Source organism: Heliangelus exortis, chromosome 10, assembly GCF_036169615.1.
Source record: "Heliangelus exortis chromosome 10, bHelExo1.hap1, whole genome shotgun sequence".
NCBI classification, from domain to species: domain Eukaryota; kingdom Metazoa; phylum Chordata; class Aves; order Apodiformes; family Trochilidae; genus Heliangelus; species Heliangelus exortis.
The window spans coordinates 5248388-5269256 of record NC_092431.1 but is presented as its reverse complement, the minus strand read 5'-3'; the positions used below and the strand labels follow the sequence as shown (position 1 = coordinate 5269256).

The following is a 20869-nucleotide window of genomic DNA, read 5'->3' as shown; positions in this document are numbered from 1 at the left end:
ACACACATGCAACCCATGCCTTTGGTTCCAACCATTTCTGCTTTTTAATTTCAGAAAGCAGTTTCTAGGGGCCAATGTTAGAAAAGGACCCTCAAGATGCTAGAGGGCTTGTGGACAGCCACAGTCAGGCACACCAGAGCTGAAACTCTGGTTGCCCCAAAAAGTAAAGAGAAATTCTCCAGGAACTTGAGGTCCACCACCAGGCACTGACTCCTTTGTGTCCATTCAGATTCAGATGAGAATAGGCATTAAGTCCACAGCAGAGTTTAGGACTCCAGTTAACAAGGGAGGCCTTTGCCTTGCTTATTTTTTCAATCCAGTTGCACACAAACAAAGAATATAATCTGCTTTTGAGGGTTTCAAGCCTGTGGATCTTGCTGTCAATGTCAAGGTGCTTGGCTGGTGCCATCAGCCTCTGTTCATAGGGTCTGATGTGCCAGATTGGTTCCCTCTCCCCAGTGTTTAGAAATGAGGGACCACTAGAGAAGGGAAAATGGAAAACTTTTAAGAGTTGCTTGCTGTTAGGGAAGGCAAGGAAACTCTTCTGGTGCAGATCAGCGGAGTTGGGTAATGACAAAGAGCTTTCTCTATGAGCCCTTGAGTTTCATCAGTGCACAAGAGCTCTGCTGGTGCACTGTCCAGCCCAGTTCTGACCATTAAAGCAATGGCATCTTCAGCATCATTTCCCTCCAGAGGCTGTCCTGTAAGCTCAAATGTCTGGAGCTATTTATGCTGCCTATCTTTACCCTCCTGGGTAGCTATAGACAGAGTGGATACCATGCTGAGACCACACTTAAATACTCAAATTAGTTGCCTACAGCTAAATGATATCCCCACTTTCTCACACCACTCCCTTTCATGTCCTGCTCCCACTGTTAGACTGGTGTAAACCAACCCGAGCATCCACCAAACTACATGTCTCTCCTTCTATGATTATATTACCCCAGGACCAAACTGCATCCTTTGCCTGGGAGGTGGTGTCAGCTGCTGGTTTGGTCAGATGACAAAAGAAGGAGCATCAACTTCCATGCACATTAAAGAGAAATCAGGACCACCCTCCTGCCCCCAAACACCTGCCTAGAGAAGCAGTGCTTTGCACCCAGGGGTTCCTTTGTATTGAGAAGGGGAGGAGGAGAGAAAAACCTCTCTCCTAATGCACACACACCACCTGTCCAAGTGGTCAGCTTGCCTCCAGCAGTCTCCCACATCACACATTGGATTTGGGCTGTGAAACGTTGGGTTGCAATACATCTGTAGAAGTAACAGCCCCCAGAAAAGGAATGGGGCTGGGGGCTCCAGGTTCCCTGCAAAATGTAACTAGCAGGAATTAAAATGCAAAAGAAACACCCTCCAGGGTCTTCACAGAAGCTGTAAAGCCAAGCAACTGCTTTGCCAGGTGCTATTGTGCAGCCCCTGCAGTTAAAGAAACTCTTTGCTGGCACCTCACCTGCCTCATCTTCCCTCCCACTAACCCTGAGCCCACTGGGCAGGCAGCAGAGAGCTGGGGAAGTTATTATCCAGCATGGCTCAGCAAGGACTGAACTGGCATTGGGCTTTGAGCAGTGAATGAAGTGTTGTCATTTCCCAGTTGGGAGTGGGAAAGAGCACGGAGCTGCTTCCTGATGCTGTTATTTTATTTTGCAGCAGCTTCCCCTCCCCGCTGTCTGAATGTCACAGATTACTTCACCACTGTGTGAGCCCCGGAGGGGGGGAGCAGAAGGGGAAGTGAAAAATCTGGTGAGTGCTTCCCAAGCTGCTGGCATCCCCCGTGCCCCTGCTGCTGCACAAGAACCAGAGGCCGGAAGACAGGGGTGGAAAATTCACTTTTTGGGAAGCAAGAGCCATGCACGGGCCAGTCACCCACCCGCCAAGGTCTGCAGACACCCAAGGATCCTGCTCTCACTCCCATCTCTGTAACCCTTCTACACTGATGCTCGGGATGCCTTAGGAGGCTCCATCCCTGGAAGCGCTGAAGCCCAGGTTGGATGGGGCTTGGAGCAGCCTGGTCTAGAGGAAGGTGTCCCTGCCCATGCCATGAGGTTTGGAAATAGGTGATCCTTAAGGTCCCCTTCCAACCTGAGCCATTCTCTGTGATTCTGCGGCTTGCTGGCTCAGGAAAAACTAAGCCCCCGGGGCTGCTTTTTGGAGCCTGTCAGCAGCGCTCTTTTGTCAAGCTGAGGCCTTCCTGTCAAGTGACACAAAGTGCTCACTCTCCTTTTCCCCCGGGGAGCTGCACATGGCTTCCTCCGGCAGCAGCCTCAGCCTTTGTCAGCCCCGGAGCAGGGCAGCTGGCGGGATGCCCGAGTGTCTGGCACCGAGGCGGCTCTGCGCGGGTCCCCGGTTTGCCACCCCACTGCATGCAAAGGGCCTGGGCAGGGCAGAATGAAGGGGAATTTAGTGGACCAGGCTGGAGAATTGCAGAGATCATCGCTCTGGGGGAACGGCAAGGTTCTGGGCCTTGCTTCAGAGAGAAGCAAGGTGGCTGATCCCGCCTGCAGAGGGAGGATGCTCCCACTCTGGGGACTGACCGGGAGACTCGGTGCCAAAATGGAAAAAGTAGCAGCAAGGACTACATCCAAAGGCAATCTGTGCCTCTGGGTTCCAATTAGAGGCAGACAGAAAAGCAGAGGGTCTGTTGGATCAAGTCAGAACAAGTGCCATTTCATGGGACACCCATGAAAGATCCCTCCCACAGCAGGAGTAAACTACCCAGCCAGGGCTGAACTGAAGCACTCCAAGAACTAACCAGAGTAATTAAGAATTAGAAACAAGAGCCATGATATGATGTCCCCAATAATGCCACACAGCTACAGCAGCAGCAACTGAGAACACATTAAAATCACTACAGAAAATGCAGAAAGTCGGACTTGATGGCAGAATTAGTGTCTCAAGAGAGGCTTCTCCTCCAACAGCAAGGTAGGTCCTGAATCATATTCTCCCCTATGGAATTTTTCCTTTTACTTCATTTTAATAGACAACACCAACAGAAAGTCCTAATAGCTCATGTGCATCACAGCATCAAGACAGAAGGACCCCAATGGTATCCTGAAGCTCTCTTTCTTCCACCTTCTAGCCATCAATCTGGCACTCTCTGCAAGACAAGGAGTAAAACCTCAGCCTCTATCAATTCCTTGGTGAATACCCCCAAACAAAGAGGGATGCATTGATAGGAAAGGGCTGAGCTCCCAGACTGCTTTTAATTCATCTATCCTCATCCTGCATCCAGGTGAGACAACCATGAGAGGGAAGTAAGGCTGGAGTTGCACACCTCAAACTGGCCTACATCCCTGCTGAAGTTGGTTGTAAGTTGGAACAGTGTATTACACCTGCTTACAGCAGCACTCAGAGAGGGGTAGAGGGCTGGTAAGTGGTCAGGGCAGTAGGCAGGTAGGAATGCTTCTCTCAGCAGTGATATCACCTGGTGAAGGCTGCAAGCACCAGCATTAAACATGCAGTCACACTGCCAGCTCGGGGCTGGAGGACAGGAACCATTTGGTAGTGCACATCACTGCTCTGCAGTAATCCAGGCTGCAGGTATTCACCACCACACAACCTCCCAGTTTCAAGGAGCATTTAAGCAGACAGATTGCATTAAATCCCATGTCAACATGCAGCCTCTGGCTCTGATGCTTGGATTGAGTGAGTGTAACTCTCCACTGATCTCTGGGGCGACAGGGAGAACACTATCCTCACAGCCCTCAAGGCACTAAGAAAACCTTTTCATTCTCCCTTCTTTCTCACCCCTCTTAATGTGATGGCATTCCTCACCAGCTGGAATCAGCCTGCACGCTCTCCCAAGGTGCCATTTAATACCATCACACAGAACTGCAGCGTGACCCACTCTGGGTTGGTTATTGTGTGCATTAATTGCAAGACACAGCAGCCCCGGTCTGCCAGGCTCCAAGAGGCTTTCTGCAAGGGCACCCACTCAATCCCTGCTTTCTGTAGACTCTCAGCCACATGCCTGAGAGATGGACAGCATTTCTCTCCGTCACATCCACCCCCACCCTCCACTTAATTTCATGCTTGGACTGTGACTGCACTAACAGGGCATATCTAGTTTCTCCCTCATATGCTGATTAAACCGACATGGTGCTTTGCACAGTCTGCCACGGACTCCTTATCTCAGTTAAAAAAAAAAAAAAAAAAAAAAAAAAAAAGGGAGGAAAAAGCACAAGGACAACTCTGAGCAAAGCAACACTGTCTCCTTTCCTGGTGCTGGAAAGAAGGCTCTCTGGGAAATGGTGTGAACCCTCCGCCAGGAAGCTGGGAAAGTAGTTGTGATGGCTCAAGGGTGCTGGGAAATGGGAAATGCTGGAGGTTTATTTAAAAACAATATTTTTCCTATCTTTTCACTGTATTTTTCAACTGTGTCACACTGAAGAGGTGGATAGAAATCAGAGGCTCAGAGAGGGTGTCCACAAAGGTTTTCAGAAGTAGCTTCTGAGAGCTCTGCAAGAGATGCCAGGACTGAGTGGTCCCTGCCCATGACAAGCATGATCATGGCTAAGGGAGGAAAGCATTAAAGCCACAACCAAGTGCTGCTACTTTACATCAGTCCAAACCACACTAGATCAGTTTTAACTAAATTATTTTTCCCATACTGCCTCCTTGTCTGCCAGGCCACAGTGTTGTTGAATGTACTCTAACAGGCTTACAAAGCTTTTCTGGAGAAACATCGTTTTCAGACTGAAGAAAGACGCTTTAAAGTGTGAAATAGGGAATTCTCACATCATTCCACTTCTTTGGTTTTTCAAATGGTCGCAAAAATGGGAAATTTTCTAAGGTTCACCATAATTCCAAACGGTATTGCCACTATTAGAAGTTCCTTTCCAACCCAAACCATTCATTCTATGACCCTACCAGGATGAACCAGCTGCAGAGCCATGGGTAGATGCAGGGATGGTAGGCAGCTCTCCTGGCTTTAGGGCCTTTACACACTCTAAACATAAGGTGCTTGGGGCAGCATAAGATGCCACAGGTCATCCATATGGAACTGGCAGATAGGACACTGAACCTATGGGATACCTATTTTCTGATAAGGCAGCAGAAGCTTGAGTAAGAGCCCCCATGTACCAGGTATCTGTGTTTGGGAAAACAAATAATAGCCTAGATTTCCACAATGCCCCTGCCTATGTCCAAGCTAGTTCCTTTCTGCTGCCTGTACCAAGAATATAGAAAGATTCTGTTCATCTCATGATAATGCAGGCACTGAAAAGAGGCCAGATGGTTCCCACACCAGGCCTCCAAGCCAACAACCAAGCATACTTTCAGCAAAGACTCCATTTGACAGGCACTTCAGACAGGAATAGAACCATGATGGCTAAATAAGGATGGGCCCAAATAAAAGCCTTCATTAATCCTGTGATCTGAAGCTCTAGGAGACTTTTGGAAAATGCAAATGCATAAACTTGCTTTTCTTTCCTGCCTCCTTCTCAGGTTCTGGTACCATAAGACAGACAAGCTTTTCACTCCTTCATGGGCTTGTGAAGCACTCACAGCTCCTTTCAGCTCACACTAGAAACATTCAACACCTTACAACTTCCTTGGTTTCCCAAAGGAACCAGCCCAGCATCTCCAGAGCCCATTATAGGAGAGCACAATGCAAGTATAAAAGAACAGACTCTGTTTCCAGCCCTCAGGTCAGAGGCCTTGCTCAAAGCATCTCCACATCCATCATACACATATTTATTGTCTCCAAATCCCCTTGCCACACCTTTGCAAACTAAGTTTGAGAGTGATTTGTTCAAATCACACATACCTACAGGTGACTTTTGTGCAGTTCAAAGCAGGCAATTTCAGGAGGAAATAGCTTGGATTGGCTCAGGTTTTTTGATGGGACCAGAGAACTGCAGCTGATATCACTACTGAATGGAGTTGGGTCAGATGGGTTATTATCTCAGATGCTGGTTATCATCCAGTGTGCTGGAAAATGCTTCCACACACACTCAGAATTTAGCTGGGCTGGTTAAAACACTGCAGCAGCACTTACTGCTCCTTCAGACCTATGAGTTCACTTCTAGGCTTCAGGCCAGCTTGGAAATCACAGAACCCACATGAGCAGTAAGGTTGTAAGGAGGCATTTCTCAAGAAAAAAAAAAAAAGAAAGATAGCTCCCAAGTGCCATTCCCTGCAGGACACATCTTGGCAACCCTGAAACCCAGATAGTAACGAGTCAACACTTCAGGGACTATCCTTGGTGAGGTCAGCCAAGAAATCACTGACCACCATCACCACCAGAGGGTTGCCATGCCAGGGAAAAAAAGGGCAAAGCACCTGCTAGGCCTGACCCTTTTCTACAGAGAAGCAGAGAAATTTTGAATCATACTCTAGCACTTTCATGTCGCGGAAAAAGAACAAGAAGGCATAAAAGGGCTCTAACTCATCTGTGTTGTCTAGAAAGGAGAGCAGAGCATGGGTAGCTACCTTCCAAGTGCCTCCTTGCAAACACCAGCAAAAGGGGCAAGGGGAGGATGCCAATAATCAGAAAATGGCACAGTGAAGAGGTACAGAACAATAGTGGATGGCATTACATGGTCCACAGGGCATTTCACTCACAGAAATGTCTCTGAAGGAGATTCCAGACCAGCATGGGGCTCTCTACTCCTCCAGAGCAACAAATGATGGGCAGGCAGCAAGGCAGGGAAATGTTTCCCAGAGCTCAGTAGTGATCTACCCAGAGAACAGGACCCTTTTCCCCAGATTTTGGCAGGGATAGAGGTGCTGACCCATGACAAACACATCCTGCTGTGTCCTCTCTCTGCAGCTCCTGAGGCTTCTACTGGATCAAAACTGGTTCTGAGACATGAGGGGGGATGAGGCAGCCTTGTCAGTAACTCACAAGCACCATCACCAAGGAAGCCTGGGGGGTTTTGGCCCATCACATGGGGATGAAATTTATGCTAAAAACAAGCTAGATTAAGGGCAAACCTTATTGCATCATGGTATAACAACCTGCATGAAAAGACAGCTATTAATATCACCAGGTTTCCCAACCTAATCATCCTCTTTTTCTTACTTGGTTTTAATTTCTGCTGATAAGAGGTAGCTCATAACCTGGGGAGGTGTGTGTGAGGGTGGGGGGGGGAGGGGTGGGTTATATATATATTTTTTTTTTTTTTTCAAATTAAATTGAGGCAGTGGTGCACAGAGAAGCACAGCACTTCCCCTCTCTCACCGGGTAAGCTGCAAGCACAAAGCCTTGGGGCTGATCTCACATCCTCTTCAACAATTAAAAGTCAAGGCCAGAAGCCCAGCCAAAACTTGACACGCTCTTTAGAGAACAAAGGTCACGAGATTGAAGTCTTCACTCCCTGCTTCGGCTGAAGCAGCATGAAAAACCTCTTCAAAACCTAAGGCAGTTGAATCTTTATCAGGTGATGATGGCTTTTTGGAGAATAAAGACAGCTGACTTCTGTGTCTTCCCTCCTACTGTTCCACAAGAAACCTCCAAGACACCTAATTAGTATAAATCATTTTCCAGTAAGTGCTCCTGCCCCTTGATGGCCTCATCAGGCACCAGGGCCAGAGACAAAGCCCCCGATGGCCACGAGAGCAGCCAGGGCAGTGCTGGGTGTGATGGCTACAGCAAGCCAAAGCTGGATGGCCACAGGCCCCATCCCTGAGGAGCAGAACAGGCTGAGGTGGTCATCACCCAGCTGCAGGTGTGACCTCCACACAGCTGTAAGCAACATCACTGCCTGGCCAGGGGACAGGGGGATGGAGAAGAGAGCAGCTGGGCAGGAAATGAGCCAAAGAAATGGTGCATTGAAACCTCAGCACTCCTAATGCTTTTAGGCATTAGGCATTTCTGGAAGATGAAAATAAAATAAAGTAAAAAATAAAGTATAAAATAAAGTATAAAGTATAAAATATAAAGTATAAAATATAAAGTATAAAGTATAAAATAAAAAATAAAAAACAAAATAAAAAATAAAAAATAAAAGATAAAAAAAAATAAAATGTCATTAAATGGTTAGATGGTTAGTTTCACATCTACACTCATAAAGCTGACACAAGTCATTGCAGACAATAGGAGGCCCTGTCCAAGCCTGACAGCACCAACACCCCCTGAAAAATGATGCTTCATTAAGTAATTTGATTTAGGCTAGCTTAAAATTAATCCTCAGAGCACACTGCTTCATCAGCCCAGGGGTCTCACTCTTGACAGAGTCCAGAAGACCGACTCACAGGACAAAAGTCACCTTCTTGCCCATCAGGGGCTAAGACTAACATCCATCTCACAGAATATTCAGGGGTCCTTCCTGCCCCTTCCTGCTGCTCCCTGCTTTGTCCAGCATGCTGAAATCCTGACCTGAGAGCCCACCCAATTCAAAGGGAGGCTCCAGCTTGAGGACACTTTGTGTGAGTGGTAAAAAAGGCCCAAAAAAGTCCCAACTGCACTTAAGGCAAGGATGAACCATGAGGAGAACCTAAAGTGGTGGGCTGTAATTATCTTGGGGTTCGACTGTAATTACCTTGGGGTTCACAGGTTTTTTTCACTCATTCCTTCCCACCACCTCAGAGAGATTCTGGAAGTGGAAGAGGGATGGCATTTCCCCCCATGCCTTGGTTTGCTTCTAGCATAACCCTTGTACCAGCACAGAGCCTTCCTCCAACAGTTCTCCAGCAGCCAGGAAAACCCCTCACAAAAAGAGTATTTTTAGGAGCTGTTTCCTCGTATCAATCTGAAGAGCAAGTGGCATCTTCCTATCATTAGCCCAGCAAAAATAGAAAGCACAAGGCACCACAGAATCAGATCTCTCATTTCCATGAAGAACTCAAAGATCTAAACCTAAGCTCTTCCAAACCGAGGCTCAAATTACAAAGATCAAACCAAGCAATCCCCAACAGCACCAGGAAGGTGCCTGGATTCAGCCACCAACTTCTCTCCCTCTCCCTCTCATCTCCTTCTCCTCTCTCCTCTCCTCTCCTCTCCTCTCAGTGTGGCCATTCCTTAGGTACTGTCATGGCAAAAAGGAACATTCAGATCCTTCATCCATCAGAAAATATTTTGACTTTCCAGCCCACACAGCCCAGTGAAGCCAGGGGGGGATGAGAGAAGGCAGCAGGCAGCCAGCAGCAGGATGGGATGTGGGGAGTGAAGTTCCTCCAAAACAAAACTCACCTGAAAATCTGATTTTTATACGAAACAGCCACTGCTGACAAATAGTTCTTTGTCCCAACACAGTGAGCAGGCTGCAGGCAAGAGATACAGAGGCAGAATTTCCCTCGTGAAGTTCTCTGCTCAACAGAAATGCTGCAGATGCCAGTACTGCCTCCATGTGCCCTGTCAGCTCAGGGGCTAAGACATTTCTAGCCACAACATAAAATAAATAAGTGCTCCATTTTATGTATTGATCTCTTCTAGTGAGCCAAACTCAAAATCTTCAACCCAGCACCACTGGAGTCAGTAGGGCTGAGCTGCCAGGGCCCAGGCAGAGCCACTCCTCTCCTCACAGTCATCTCTGTTAGCTGAGGTTCAGAAAAATAAGATGTTTAACAAAACACGAGGCTGATCAGGTTACACTAATTGATACCTTACATTTCAGCTTGCAATTCTGTTTTTTAAAACTTTCATCTACCCCCTCCAAAAATAAAGAATGCAAAAAGGGGAAGAAATACCACATTTTCTTCAGTTTTCTTTCATGGGATGCTGAAGAAATTCTAAATTCTGGATGGATAGAGGCTCAATACTTCTATGATCCTCCATCAAAGTTTTTCCCCAGGAAACTGGATTCAGGTTTAGTAGACATTATAGAAAAAAAAATCATCCCACCTCTTTGTAAAAACTAGTGATCAAAAATATAAAATTTATAAAGTCATAATGGATAAAAACCACATGTATTCACCCAGCTACTTGCTAACCACAGCCCTTAATAGGAGATAATGGCAGCTGCTTTCAAACGAAATGTCTAAATGGGTGCAGAGCTTGTTTTCTCCAAACTCAGCCAGGCATTACTGCTGCCACAGCCACTTTCAATCAAGCTTTTACTGCAAAGCAAAACAAAGGAAGAAGTTAAATCCATGGGAGATTTCCAATGAATACTTAAAAATCTTTTCATGAGACAGTGTGAGGGAACTCTGTACCAGCAATGACCTCAGAAATCTGGTGAGTTCACTACATTGCAGATTGTTCTCCCTCTCCACTAGATTTTAATTAGCTAATTCAAGGCCTTGTATGGAGGAGGAAAGAGGAGTGCTTAAGCAGCAGCAAGTTCAGCTAAATTTGCTGTGTGCTTGGAATTTAATACACAAATACCAGGACTCTTTGGGGGACTGTTATTTTACACAGTTAAAGGTAGACATACAGCCACCTGGAGCTTTTCAAGGACTGGTCCATGAGAGTTTTTCAAAGGACCCCATGCATCCAGAGCGTGGCCATGCATGCAGCCACAGCAGCTCTTTTTACATCAAGAACATTCCCAGCTCAGATCCACCTTGGATGTGAGGGGGGTGCACATGTGGGCAGAGGCGCTGCCGTGCCATACACGTGAAAATTTGTGGCTTTTGGGGCACCCAACACACACCAAAGGTGTTCTCCCTGCCTGCCTGTTTCTCTCACATAAGCTCTTTTCATCCATCTGAGGGGAAAGGTTCAGCAGAAGTGCCTTGTTATGCAGGAGAAAGAGACACTTTAATTCAGCTGTCAATAAGTTTTGCCCACTTACATGTGTGCAGAACACTTTGAATAAATTATGTTTCCAGGATTTAGCTCCACGACACTGGCAGAACAAAAGTGGACTTACAGCTCTGGGTGAGGGGAGGGGGGCTAAGGGGGCACAAGCTAAAATCCCTTCCACAACTGTGTAGGCAAACTGGGTTGGTGTTTTCCTTTGACGAGTGTGGCTTTTACATCACTGTCCATCTATTTTCAGACACGTTTTCTGCTTTAAAAAGCTGGGTTTGCATCAGCCACAGAGTCAGCTTCACACATGGTCTCTGTTGGGGTGAGGATGGGATGGTTTGGCTTTTTTAAATACAGATCCCAAGCAAGTAAAAATGACAGGGGAACTACAGGGTGCTGCTGATGTCAGGCAGAGATATGCTCCTTGGAGGTCAGAGTTTACTTGGAGAATAAAAATTTGCTATTCCAGCTTCTAGCAGGATCAGGAGCCAACAGGAGCACTTACAAGATACTGGCTTGGCTTCATATCTTATTTTAAGCATCCACTTATGTCCCCTGCTGACTACTCTCCCTGCATAAAATTTACCCAAGAGGCATAAAAAAGAGGAGGATGCAGTCTGGCACATTACTGGAGGGCAGGAAAAGGAGCTTTCTTATGGACTTGGAGTCCCTCCTGCATTTTGCTAAGTGAGAGACATTGAAGAGGCAAAACCCACCACGGTATAGTTAGTGGGATATGTTAAGTAAAAAATGGGAAATTATGTTTCCTGATTATTCAAAGACTACCAGATGGCTAAGACTCACCTCTATCCTTTATTTGTCTGCAGGGAAGAGATGTGTTAGAATGGGTTTGATCAAACACAGGTTTGTGTCCCTGATGATAGAGATTAAGTAGAGAAAGCTCCCAGCTCTGTGTCAGGCAGGACACACCAGCCACTCCAATGCTTCAGGCTCATCTCCACATCCTTCAAACTGTCATACCATGAAATAAAGCCTGGAACCTTTCCAGGGCTGTACTGGTCAGCAACTTCAATAAAAATACATGAAATAAAATAGATCCATGAGTCTGAAAGCTCAGGCAGGTTCCCTGTGAAAATGGCAACAGAAAATATCTTCTGGGCTCTGCAGAGCTTTGGTGGCAGCAGCTTGGGATGGGCAGCCCAAAAGACCTAAAGACCACACCATTCCTTTCTCCTCAAAGGCAGCAAACACAAATTAATTCCTGACCTCCCTGATAAAAAACCCAAATACTCTGAAAATGAGAGAAAAGGAAACCACCAACATCACAAGGGGAACGTGCAGAACCTTTCTTCACTGCTTCAAACAAATGAGTGACTCTTTGCTTTTGCAGCAGCAGCCCTCCCAACCACTGCCAGCAAAAGAAATAATGGGGGTAAGGGGTTAGTTAGGTGAGTTCTTTGCCCCCAGCACCCACCAGTGATCAGAGCTTGACAAATGATATGGGAAAACTTGAAAAATATCTCAATCATCAAAACCAGCCTCTTTGCATTTACCACCCTAAGCCAGTCAAAACCACTGCCAGAAGTGTGCCAGTTTCAATGCTCTTAATCCTTTCTTCAGAAGATGATCCAGGGCATCAGCTTCACTGATGCTTCCAGGAAGAAGAGCTCTAATCAAGCATTTCTCCCCATGAATAACAGGCAAGGAATGTCTCCACTTGGCCAGTATTAGCCTGTGAAAAAATAACAAAACTCTGTAAAATCTGCTTTGGAAGCAGGGGAGAGCCAGAAGAAGATGGAATTGCTGTCTTATCTCCACCAGTACAGATGCTCTGAAGGCAAGGCTGACCCTCCAACAGCCTGTTGCTCCAAGCTGGTCTAACCAGCAAGTCTGCAAGGTCAAATGCAAACCTTGGGAACTGGTCCACCAGTAGCATTCCCACCAAATTTAGGTCTCTGCCCAATAAATTCCTTTTTCTTTTTTAATTATGAAGAGTTGCAACTATCACTGATTTTCCTTCAGATTCAGCTGCTGCAGCAACAATTGCAACACTGTGAAAGCTCCAGACAAAAAGCACCCTTTTCTTTTTTGAGTTTGCTGAACCACAAACCACTTCAGGTATGAACCTGAGACCAGCCAGCCCCAACTTGGGGACTTGACCCATCACTCCGGAAGGCACCAAGTGGGTCATGTTGACTTTTTACTAGAGGTTACCTCTGAAAAAGAAAAGCAAATGTTTACAAGCCCTTTTTTTTGTGCCATCTAGGCCTGGTCATTCCCAACTAAAAGCCACAAATCCTTCATGGCTAGCAGATAATACTGCATTTTCCAGGAATAATTCCTCATGCTGGGATGGCTGTTCCTTAAGTAAGTAAAAGCACTTCCAAGTGCATGCTCACAAGCAGATTTGCCAGGGCACTTCTTAGAGATCTGACAACATGCAGCAAAGGGTCAGCAGTTCTCTCTGGAAGTCCACGTTGTTATCTGGCTGCACCCTGCAGTCAGAGGGACCTATTTCCTGGGCTCCTTATCAGTTGTTATTGTAAGTAAAGCAGTACTATGTCAAATGCTCCTTCATTTTGACCTTACCATGGGCAGGACCCACTAAGATCTCATGGAATGTGGAAAAATCATTAATACAGTTTCCATGGCAGTGCTAATAAATCATACAGCTCAACATCTTTTAACAAACCAATAAAACTCTACCAAAGGCACACCAATAAACTGCACATGCAAGAACTCTTCCACCCCCAGCCTCTTCCCTCACATTCCAAAAATGCATAAAAGCAGCAGTGATGCTGGCTCCCATCCTCTAAATCCCTAAATCCCCAATTACACCAAGGGAGCTGAAGATAACACAGATTTAAGACCTGGAAGGAAGCTTCTTCCAGAGGTAGAAGAAAGGTGTTAAATCAACAATCCTGGGTAATGGATTCATTTACCATGACACTTCTCTGAGTGGAGACAGACAAGACAGGCAGTAGAATGCCTATGAACCTCTCTTCTCCCATGCAAGCCCTGAAGGGGAGGGCTTGGTGGTGCCTCAGCCTCCTGAACTGAGCTGAATTTCATGTTGTAAGGAAAAGTTTTGCCTGCGCAAAAAAAAAAAAAAAAGCCTGGCTCACATATAAATTGTTCTAACACTCAAGTCTGAGGATTTTTCTGACAGCTGCCAGGATTTGATGCTCCTTTTAATGGCAGTGGGTCTCCAGGCCACTATGTCCACTTCTTCCTGTTCACTCAAAGCAGGAGCTGCTGTACCAACCCTTTACCTAACCATGGTGAGGGCCACCAAGTCCTCTATGTGCCTTGCCACAAGGGCAGGAATTATAGCACTGATTTAGAGGAATGTTTTGCTTCCAGCTCCTGATCCACCACCTAAAGCTCCTCCTCCCGGATCCAGCTACAATCCTTCTGCTAGGTCACTGTTTTGTTTTTTTATAAATAATGTTTTCAGGGTCACTGTGAAATGATGTTGTTTTCAGCAAAGAGAACTGCCTGAACCTGATTTACTGTACATCCTGTCTGTGCTCACAAAGAAAACACCATGCAAGGTTGCAGGTCAGACCTTTGACTCCCTCCTGCATGGGGTGCTAATTCCCTGCACGGTGATGAAAAATCACCAAGGGCCATTATTCCTTCCCACTCTGGGGTATAAATTGATCCCCAGGAGGAAGGAGAACCACCCCTTCTCTCAAATACATGTCATATTACACACTTAAGCTCCCAGATGAAGCTGCTTTACTGAGAGTGGCCAAAACACACCAGGTGTCCAGCCTTGGATGTTTGTCCAGAAAGGATGAACTGTGATGTGTCCTCAGGTACCAGCACCTGGTGAGGAGGATTTGGGTGCCCTGGGTAAGGATGGCCTCACCTCAGCTATTGGGTAGCTAAGGAGTCAGCTAAATCCTGTCCAGGCTCAACTTAGGGGAAAAAAGCCTCAGTGGGGACTTGCCTGTGACATCCCAGAGGCTTTAATTACCAGCACTTCATGCAGCCAGATGAGCAGTGACCACATATTTAGCATCACCATACACACAGCCAGGACTCAACTCTAAGATTCACCTAAATTTAGGTGTCTAACTCCCAGTAGATTTTGTAGAGAGCTGGTCAGCTCACTCACTAACATCTCCATCAGCTCTGACAGCAGCTCAGACACTGACACAAGGATAACTCAATCAGTGAGCTGAGCATCCCCCATGGTGCTGGGGCTTCATGCTGCAGGACAATATTTTTGTGCCTGCTGGGCTGAGTCCCTATGGAGTGGACAAAGGGGTCCCCTGGTGCACCTTCCCAGCATGTACCCCCCTTCCCACTCTCCCCAGTGGTGCAGAGGCTCTTCCCAGAGACCCCATGCATCACCACAACTGGCTCAGGAAATAAATTTCCAGACCTGGAGATGCAGGGTGGATCAATCCTAACTGAGGAGGAGCCAAGTGCATTTTGAGCCCACAGCCTGGGGTTTATTGGGGTTGTTCTGGTGCTCCTAGAGAGGGGAGCCTCGTGTGCAGGCAACAGTTTGCAGAAATGCTTTTTCATCCTCATGAAATCCCCAGTCCAAACCTTTCCCTTTCCCTGGAAGCCTTTGCAAACACCAGCAAAACCTCTCCCGTTAATCTTCCCTCATCTCACTAAAACAACACAGACTGACTGTCTCCAGGGAAGGCTGTCACAGGATATGGGGGAGGAATCTATCATTTGTAATGCACGGAAATATAACTTATATATATCAAAGGCATTTTCTGTTTAAAAAAAAAAAAAAAAAAAAAAAATGCAGCCAAGACTGGGAGGCCAAAACTTCATTGCCTTCAAGCTACTGTGCTTAGCACTGGTGTGAGCAACAGCCTGAGCAAACCCAGTTAACTTGATTTGTAGATGGCACAGTGGAGCAATTGTGTTGCAACAGCAAATCCCAGAAGGAAATCCTCTCCTCAGTTTCTCTTTACAGCTCCTTGCTTGTTACTGTAACACCTAAGGGCACCTATCTAAATACTTAAAATTTATGTACTGCCAGGGATGCATCCCTGGCTTCCGGCAGCCCCATCCCACCAAGAACTGTGGAGATGTCTGCAAATTTTAATTCTGAAAACTCCCTGATGTCTACATAAGGTGTAGAAGCAAAAAATCATTGACACAGAGGTATCAAGAGGCTCAATTTAGTCATTAACACAGAAAGTTTGGATCAAAACTGAACTATCTTGAGGACATGGTATCTGATGGGCTTCACACTTCAACCACCAGCTGTGCACCCTCCAAGACATCTGGTTTGATCCATATTTTACTCCCAACATGATCAGATCCAAATGTGAGACCCATTGCATGGTAGCAACTCAACCAAGGGGCATCTTAGCAAAAAAAAAAAAACAAACAAACAAAACTTACTCTGAAAACAATATTGTGGGATCAAATCCACGGGTGAAAACTGTTCTCTCCCAAGTAATAATGCCTGACGTAGAACTACACCCCCCAAATTGCATGAGATTCCAGTCATGGTTTGTTTTCTTTAATCCCAGGGATGTCCCTCTAAAGCAAAGAGGTTTGTGAAGCTGGGAAAAAAAATAGAGCAGCAACAGATAGGAAAGGGGTGGGGGGTGTTGGCACTGCATCAACTAAAGAAACATGTTCTGATGGTTAAAATTTAAAAAGAAAATATGTCTAATGAATAGTTCTACTGATACTGATTGGATTTCTGGATTTCTAAAAACATGAGCACTTCATAAATACACTGAAATATTCTGTCATCACCAAACAGAACCGCCAGTTTTCTCTAAATATAGACATCTGGCCGTGGTTTCTTCTACTGTTGTGGATTTCTGGTGTGAAGAATGCTACTTTGTGAGCAAATGCATGTTTGAAATTAATTTCATATGCAACAGGTTACATTAAAGAGCAGGAAAGATTTGCTGGGCAGAAGTGCTTAACAAAAACACTGTGTTCCCAATACTGCTCCTGAGCCTCTGTACGAGGTTGACTGCAAGATATTATAGGTATAAAGTAGGTTCCTCCCAGCAGAGCTGTGAAGCTTGATTAAAGGATGTTCACAAACTGCACTGAAACCTCAAAATGGGATTTAGTGTTTGGCATCACAACCCCAGCCCTGGTGAAACACCCCTGTGAAAATAATGAATATTAAATACCAGTGAAAAACATCATGGTTTTTACAAGCTGCCTGTTGGGTTCCATAAGCAACAGGCAGGTGTAAAAAATTCACTGCTACATGGGCTGTGCCATTACTTACTTACTTTTTTTTTTTTTTTTTTTTTGGTGTTTTCGGTTTGGGTTTGGTTTTGTTTTGTTGGAGTTTTTTGGGGAGTTTGTTCGCTTGGGTGCTTTTTGGGTTTTGGTTGGTTGGAGTTTTGTTTTGCTTTGGGTTTTTTTGTTGTTTTGGGGTGGTTTTTTTACATATGTGGGTTTTTTTGTTTGTTTCTCCTAATTTCCAGCCCGATCTCTGTCCTAATCTGACCCATGATGCAATCATCCACAGAATTGCATCAGGCAGAAGCCAAGCTGGGGACACACAGGGTGACAGCAAAGATGCAAGCATGGGGGGACCCCTTCCATCACTAAGGACTTGCTTGGGCTGAGAACAGACCCTAATCTCATCCTCCAAGGATGAAAGAAATCTTTGTGTGATGGGATATGTCTTCTACCTGCATCTGCCTTACGCACCAGGCTCCCTATAACAACATCATTAGCATCCACAGGTTAATCAATTCTGGGCTGGAAAATTTTCTGGTTAACATAACCCAAGTATAAACATTCCCTCACAGGTTAACAAAAGCCAGAAGCCCCAACAGGGATAACACTGCAAGAAAAGGGGAGCTGGGGCTGGGAGAGTTGAAAAGACAATTAATCACAAGTTTTCCTACATGATCATACATTTTTGCTAGCAACTTGGTGCTTAGGGCAACTGTGTTGCTCCTCATCCCCTTTAAACCCTGGTTGGGGGGAATATTTTCCAACTGAAGCCATCAAAAGAACAGAGCTTGAATCCTCCTTCATCATCCAGCCCCTGCTGCTCCTCAGTAAACACTGCTAATTCACCAGCTCCATTAACACCCTTTTTTTTTCTTCTCTTCCAAACCACATTAAAAGCATTTTAGGACCAAAGACAAAGAGGAGGGGGTGAGGGGAACCCACCAAACCAAAAGTCTCCAGACAGCTCTTAGTCCATGTCAAATACTCGATAAAAAAATCCAAATAAAGACAAACCCAAGAAGCCTGGATAGCCTGTGTTATCTCTGCAGGCTGGCTGCTGCCTTATCAGCTCTGACAGAAACCAGCATTTAAGAAAAATTCAGTAGCCCTTGGGTGGAAGCTGGTTCCTAAGAAAACAGGCAGCCAAATTGCTGGAAGTTGGTACAAGAGGAAAGGGTAAGTGGGTAAGAGCCTGAAAGACTCCACCATCATCTCACCATTCTCCATCAGGAAACACACTGCCACGTAGGATTTATAATTATTTTTTGTAATTCACACCCATCACAAAGGCCAAGAATTACAAGGGTGAACAAAATTACTCAAAGTGCCACTTGCTCTTATTAGGGAGTGAGGGAATCCAGGCAAAGCCACCAGCTCTCCAACGTCCATCAGAAATGGAAGACAGAAGATCATGTCCAACACTGGTGCTAGGTACCACTTCTGGAGGAGAGGAATAAAGATTTTTTTTTTTTCCCCCACCCTCACATATAAAAGAGATACTCTGCTTGGATAAAGTCTCCATCAAAGAATTTTAATAAAGCCCATTTTAGTTTTTTCCACTACGTTTGCATTCACAGAGATCTTGGCAGCAACCCTGCACAAAAGTTGGACCTTCCCTTTGCCAGGGTGTCAGGGTCCCACTCTCAAAAAAGTTACAAAATAATTACCAAACCCTTTTGCTTGACATTAATTGATGGATGGAATGAGCTAAAGAGAGAAGAGCTGTCTCAAGGCCAAGGGCTGCTTTTCAGCATCTCATTTATAATGTGACAGAGGGAGCAGCTGGGGGGGAGGCTGTCTGCTTCTCATCAACCCCAGAGGGAAGGACAGACAGACGGATGCTCCATGGGGAGCTTCCCTGGCATTACAAATGCCTCGAGCAGAGGGTGAGTGGCTTTCTACCTCTGACCTGACCCTTTCTCCCTCAGAAAGACCTCACAAATCTTCCTCAACAGCTAGCAAAAATTGAAGTGACACATCTGGGCTCCCAAAAAAATGTCCTTCCAATCCCCATTTCAAGTTTTCCCCAAAACAGCATTGCACAGGAGGCAGAGGGACAGAATAAAGGGAGCATAGGGTGGCCACACAAGTGAGCTCATGCCCTGAAGTGAGAGCAGATTTGGGCACTGCTTATCCTCAGCTCCCAGAAATCATCAAGCAAGCTCCAGAAGAATGAAACTGTTTTAGAGGAGTCATGGGAAACTTGCTTCAGTTTGTTCTTTATTTCCCTTCTAGTGTCTAAGCCAAAAGGTTGGTGCATACAATCCCTATTTTCTATCTATCCTTCAAAATCATCAAAACTAAAATCTTGTGGGTTAATTTCTCTTCAACTGAAGCCTGAAGCTTTCCTTAAGCCCAGAAAAGTAATTTTAAGGGGAAAAACCCAATGTCAGAATGCTTATGAAATGGCTGCTACCACATCAGCTTATATTTAGCTCCCCTATATTTCAAGTAAGCAGAACATAATGTAGTGAGGCCTCAGCAAGTGTTTCTTTGAATACAAGCAATCATCAGGTGCTTAGAAGTTTGTGCTTACACAGTTGGTAAAAATTATGTTTTGAGTTGCAAAAGTGCATCAAAATACTTGGTTCTGTGCTTCCTCTTGCATGTCTCCAGTGTTGTGCTACCTGGGATTCAAAGTGGGATGAATTCAAAAAGATGTGTCATACACTATTTTGCTTGTTTTATTTGACTCTAATTACTTCTTAAGTGTAACTGCTGCTTGAAAAAAATCTCTCTCAATTGAGGGTGTTGGTCCTGCCTAGGGCTGCTTGGCCCTTTTCCACTGAAATGCCCTTTCAACAACCACCCCAAGCCTTTCCAAGCAAAACAAAATGTTTTGGAAGAATGCACTTTTCGGTGCCAGTGTGAAAATTTGACTTTCTCAACTCTCTTCCCCTCCCCTAGATTTTAGGTTGGTTTTTCTTTGCATGTTTCCAGGAGGGGACAGACACCCATGGTGGCCTCCAGCAAGATGTGGATCAATGCTTGGGAGAAGGTCACACATGAAAACACCTTGATGATGAGAAGAAAAAAGGTTGAATAATCTCTTTTTTTCCCCATTCAAGGATTTTTGATGACTGTTTCCATCAAAACCAAACCTGGTTTATAGCTTATCTCTCCCTAGAGTCAATGATGAAGTTTGTACCCAGGAGAAAGGGGATGATTTGGCTTGTGATTCACACACATGAAGCACATTGGGCACCTTTGCACCTGTTTCACCTTGGGCACTTGCCCAGGGTTTGGGTGCAAGATTATCAGTTGTGTGGGTCTGGATTGTAGCAGCAGCAAGAAATCCTTATCAGGGCAATGTCTGCTTTGCACGGGGCACTAAAGGCAAACACAGGATCTCAATTTTCTCAGCTTTACAGGGGTAAAATAAAACTCGACTGACCGATGGGTCTGGTTTTCAGAGGGAGCCTCTGTCAGAATAAAGCATAAAGTCTGTATATAAAAGATGTGTTAGTACATTGCAGTTAAATCTGTCTTTTGTTGTGGATTTGACAGCCCTTAACACAACAATAGGGATATGGTACCATTAGGACTTCCAGGCACTAACCCCAGTACTATAAAAATAAATTTTAAAAAAATTAAATTAAAAAAAAAATTAATCACACCCGCTATGATAACAACTTTGCCTTGTGCTGTGTTCATTGCATCAACCAAAACCATTGCTCATTTGCTGACCTGCTCTCCAAGAGCATTAATAAATATTTTAGAGGTTGTCATCCTCCTCCAGCTCTGCCTTAATATCTATCTTGTAGCAAAATACCCTCCAACACATACCGCAGACAGAAGGCCCTGCTCTGATTTTAAGGCTGGGATACTTAGAGCAGAAAGCTCATTCAATTACTCTGGTGCATTTTTCATTTCCCTCAGACAAGTTTCTGGGGTTTGCTGGTTGAGGTTTGGTTTTTTTTTTTGTTTTTTTTTAACACGTAGCAGAGTATCTGCACTACTCTTGCAGAGGTTAAAGGAAAAGTGCCTGAAAGTACATGAACAAAAAAGACCCAAATCAAGAGGCTATTAAGATTCATTCAGGCTTGTTCCTCTCTCCTGTTATTTCAATTACTGGTTGGTAAC

General features: G+C 45.3%; 1 protein-coding gene across 8 annotated transcripts in view; it reads right to left on the bottom strand.

Annotated features, from left to right (window-relative positions):
- Positions 1–20869, bottom strand: part of FGFRL1 (fibroblast growth factor receptor like 1) — a 175231-nt gene that overhangs the window by 139924 nt on the left and 14438 nt on the right. The window contains exon 1 of one of the 8 annotated variants that reach the window (XM_071753245.1): positions 6559–6607. The exons of the other annotated variants lie outside the window; for them this stretch is intronic. Within the exon in view, the coding sequence (XP_071609346.1) occupies positions 6559–6592 (34 nt within the window). The 5' untranslated portion in view covers positions 6593–6607. Of the gene's footprint in view, positions 1–6558; positions 6608–20869 lie in introns of those variants that run through there. 8 annotated transcript variants of the gene reach the window in all.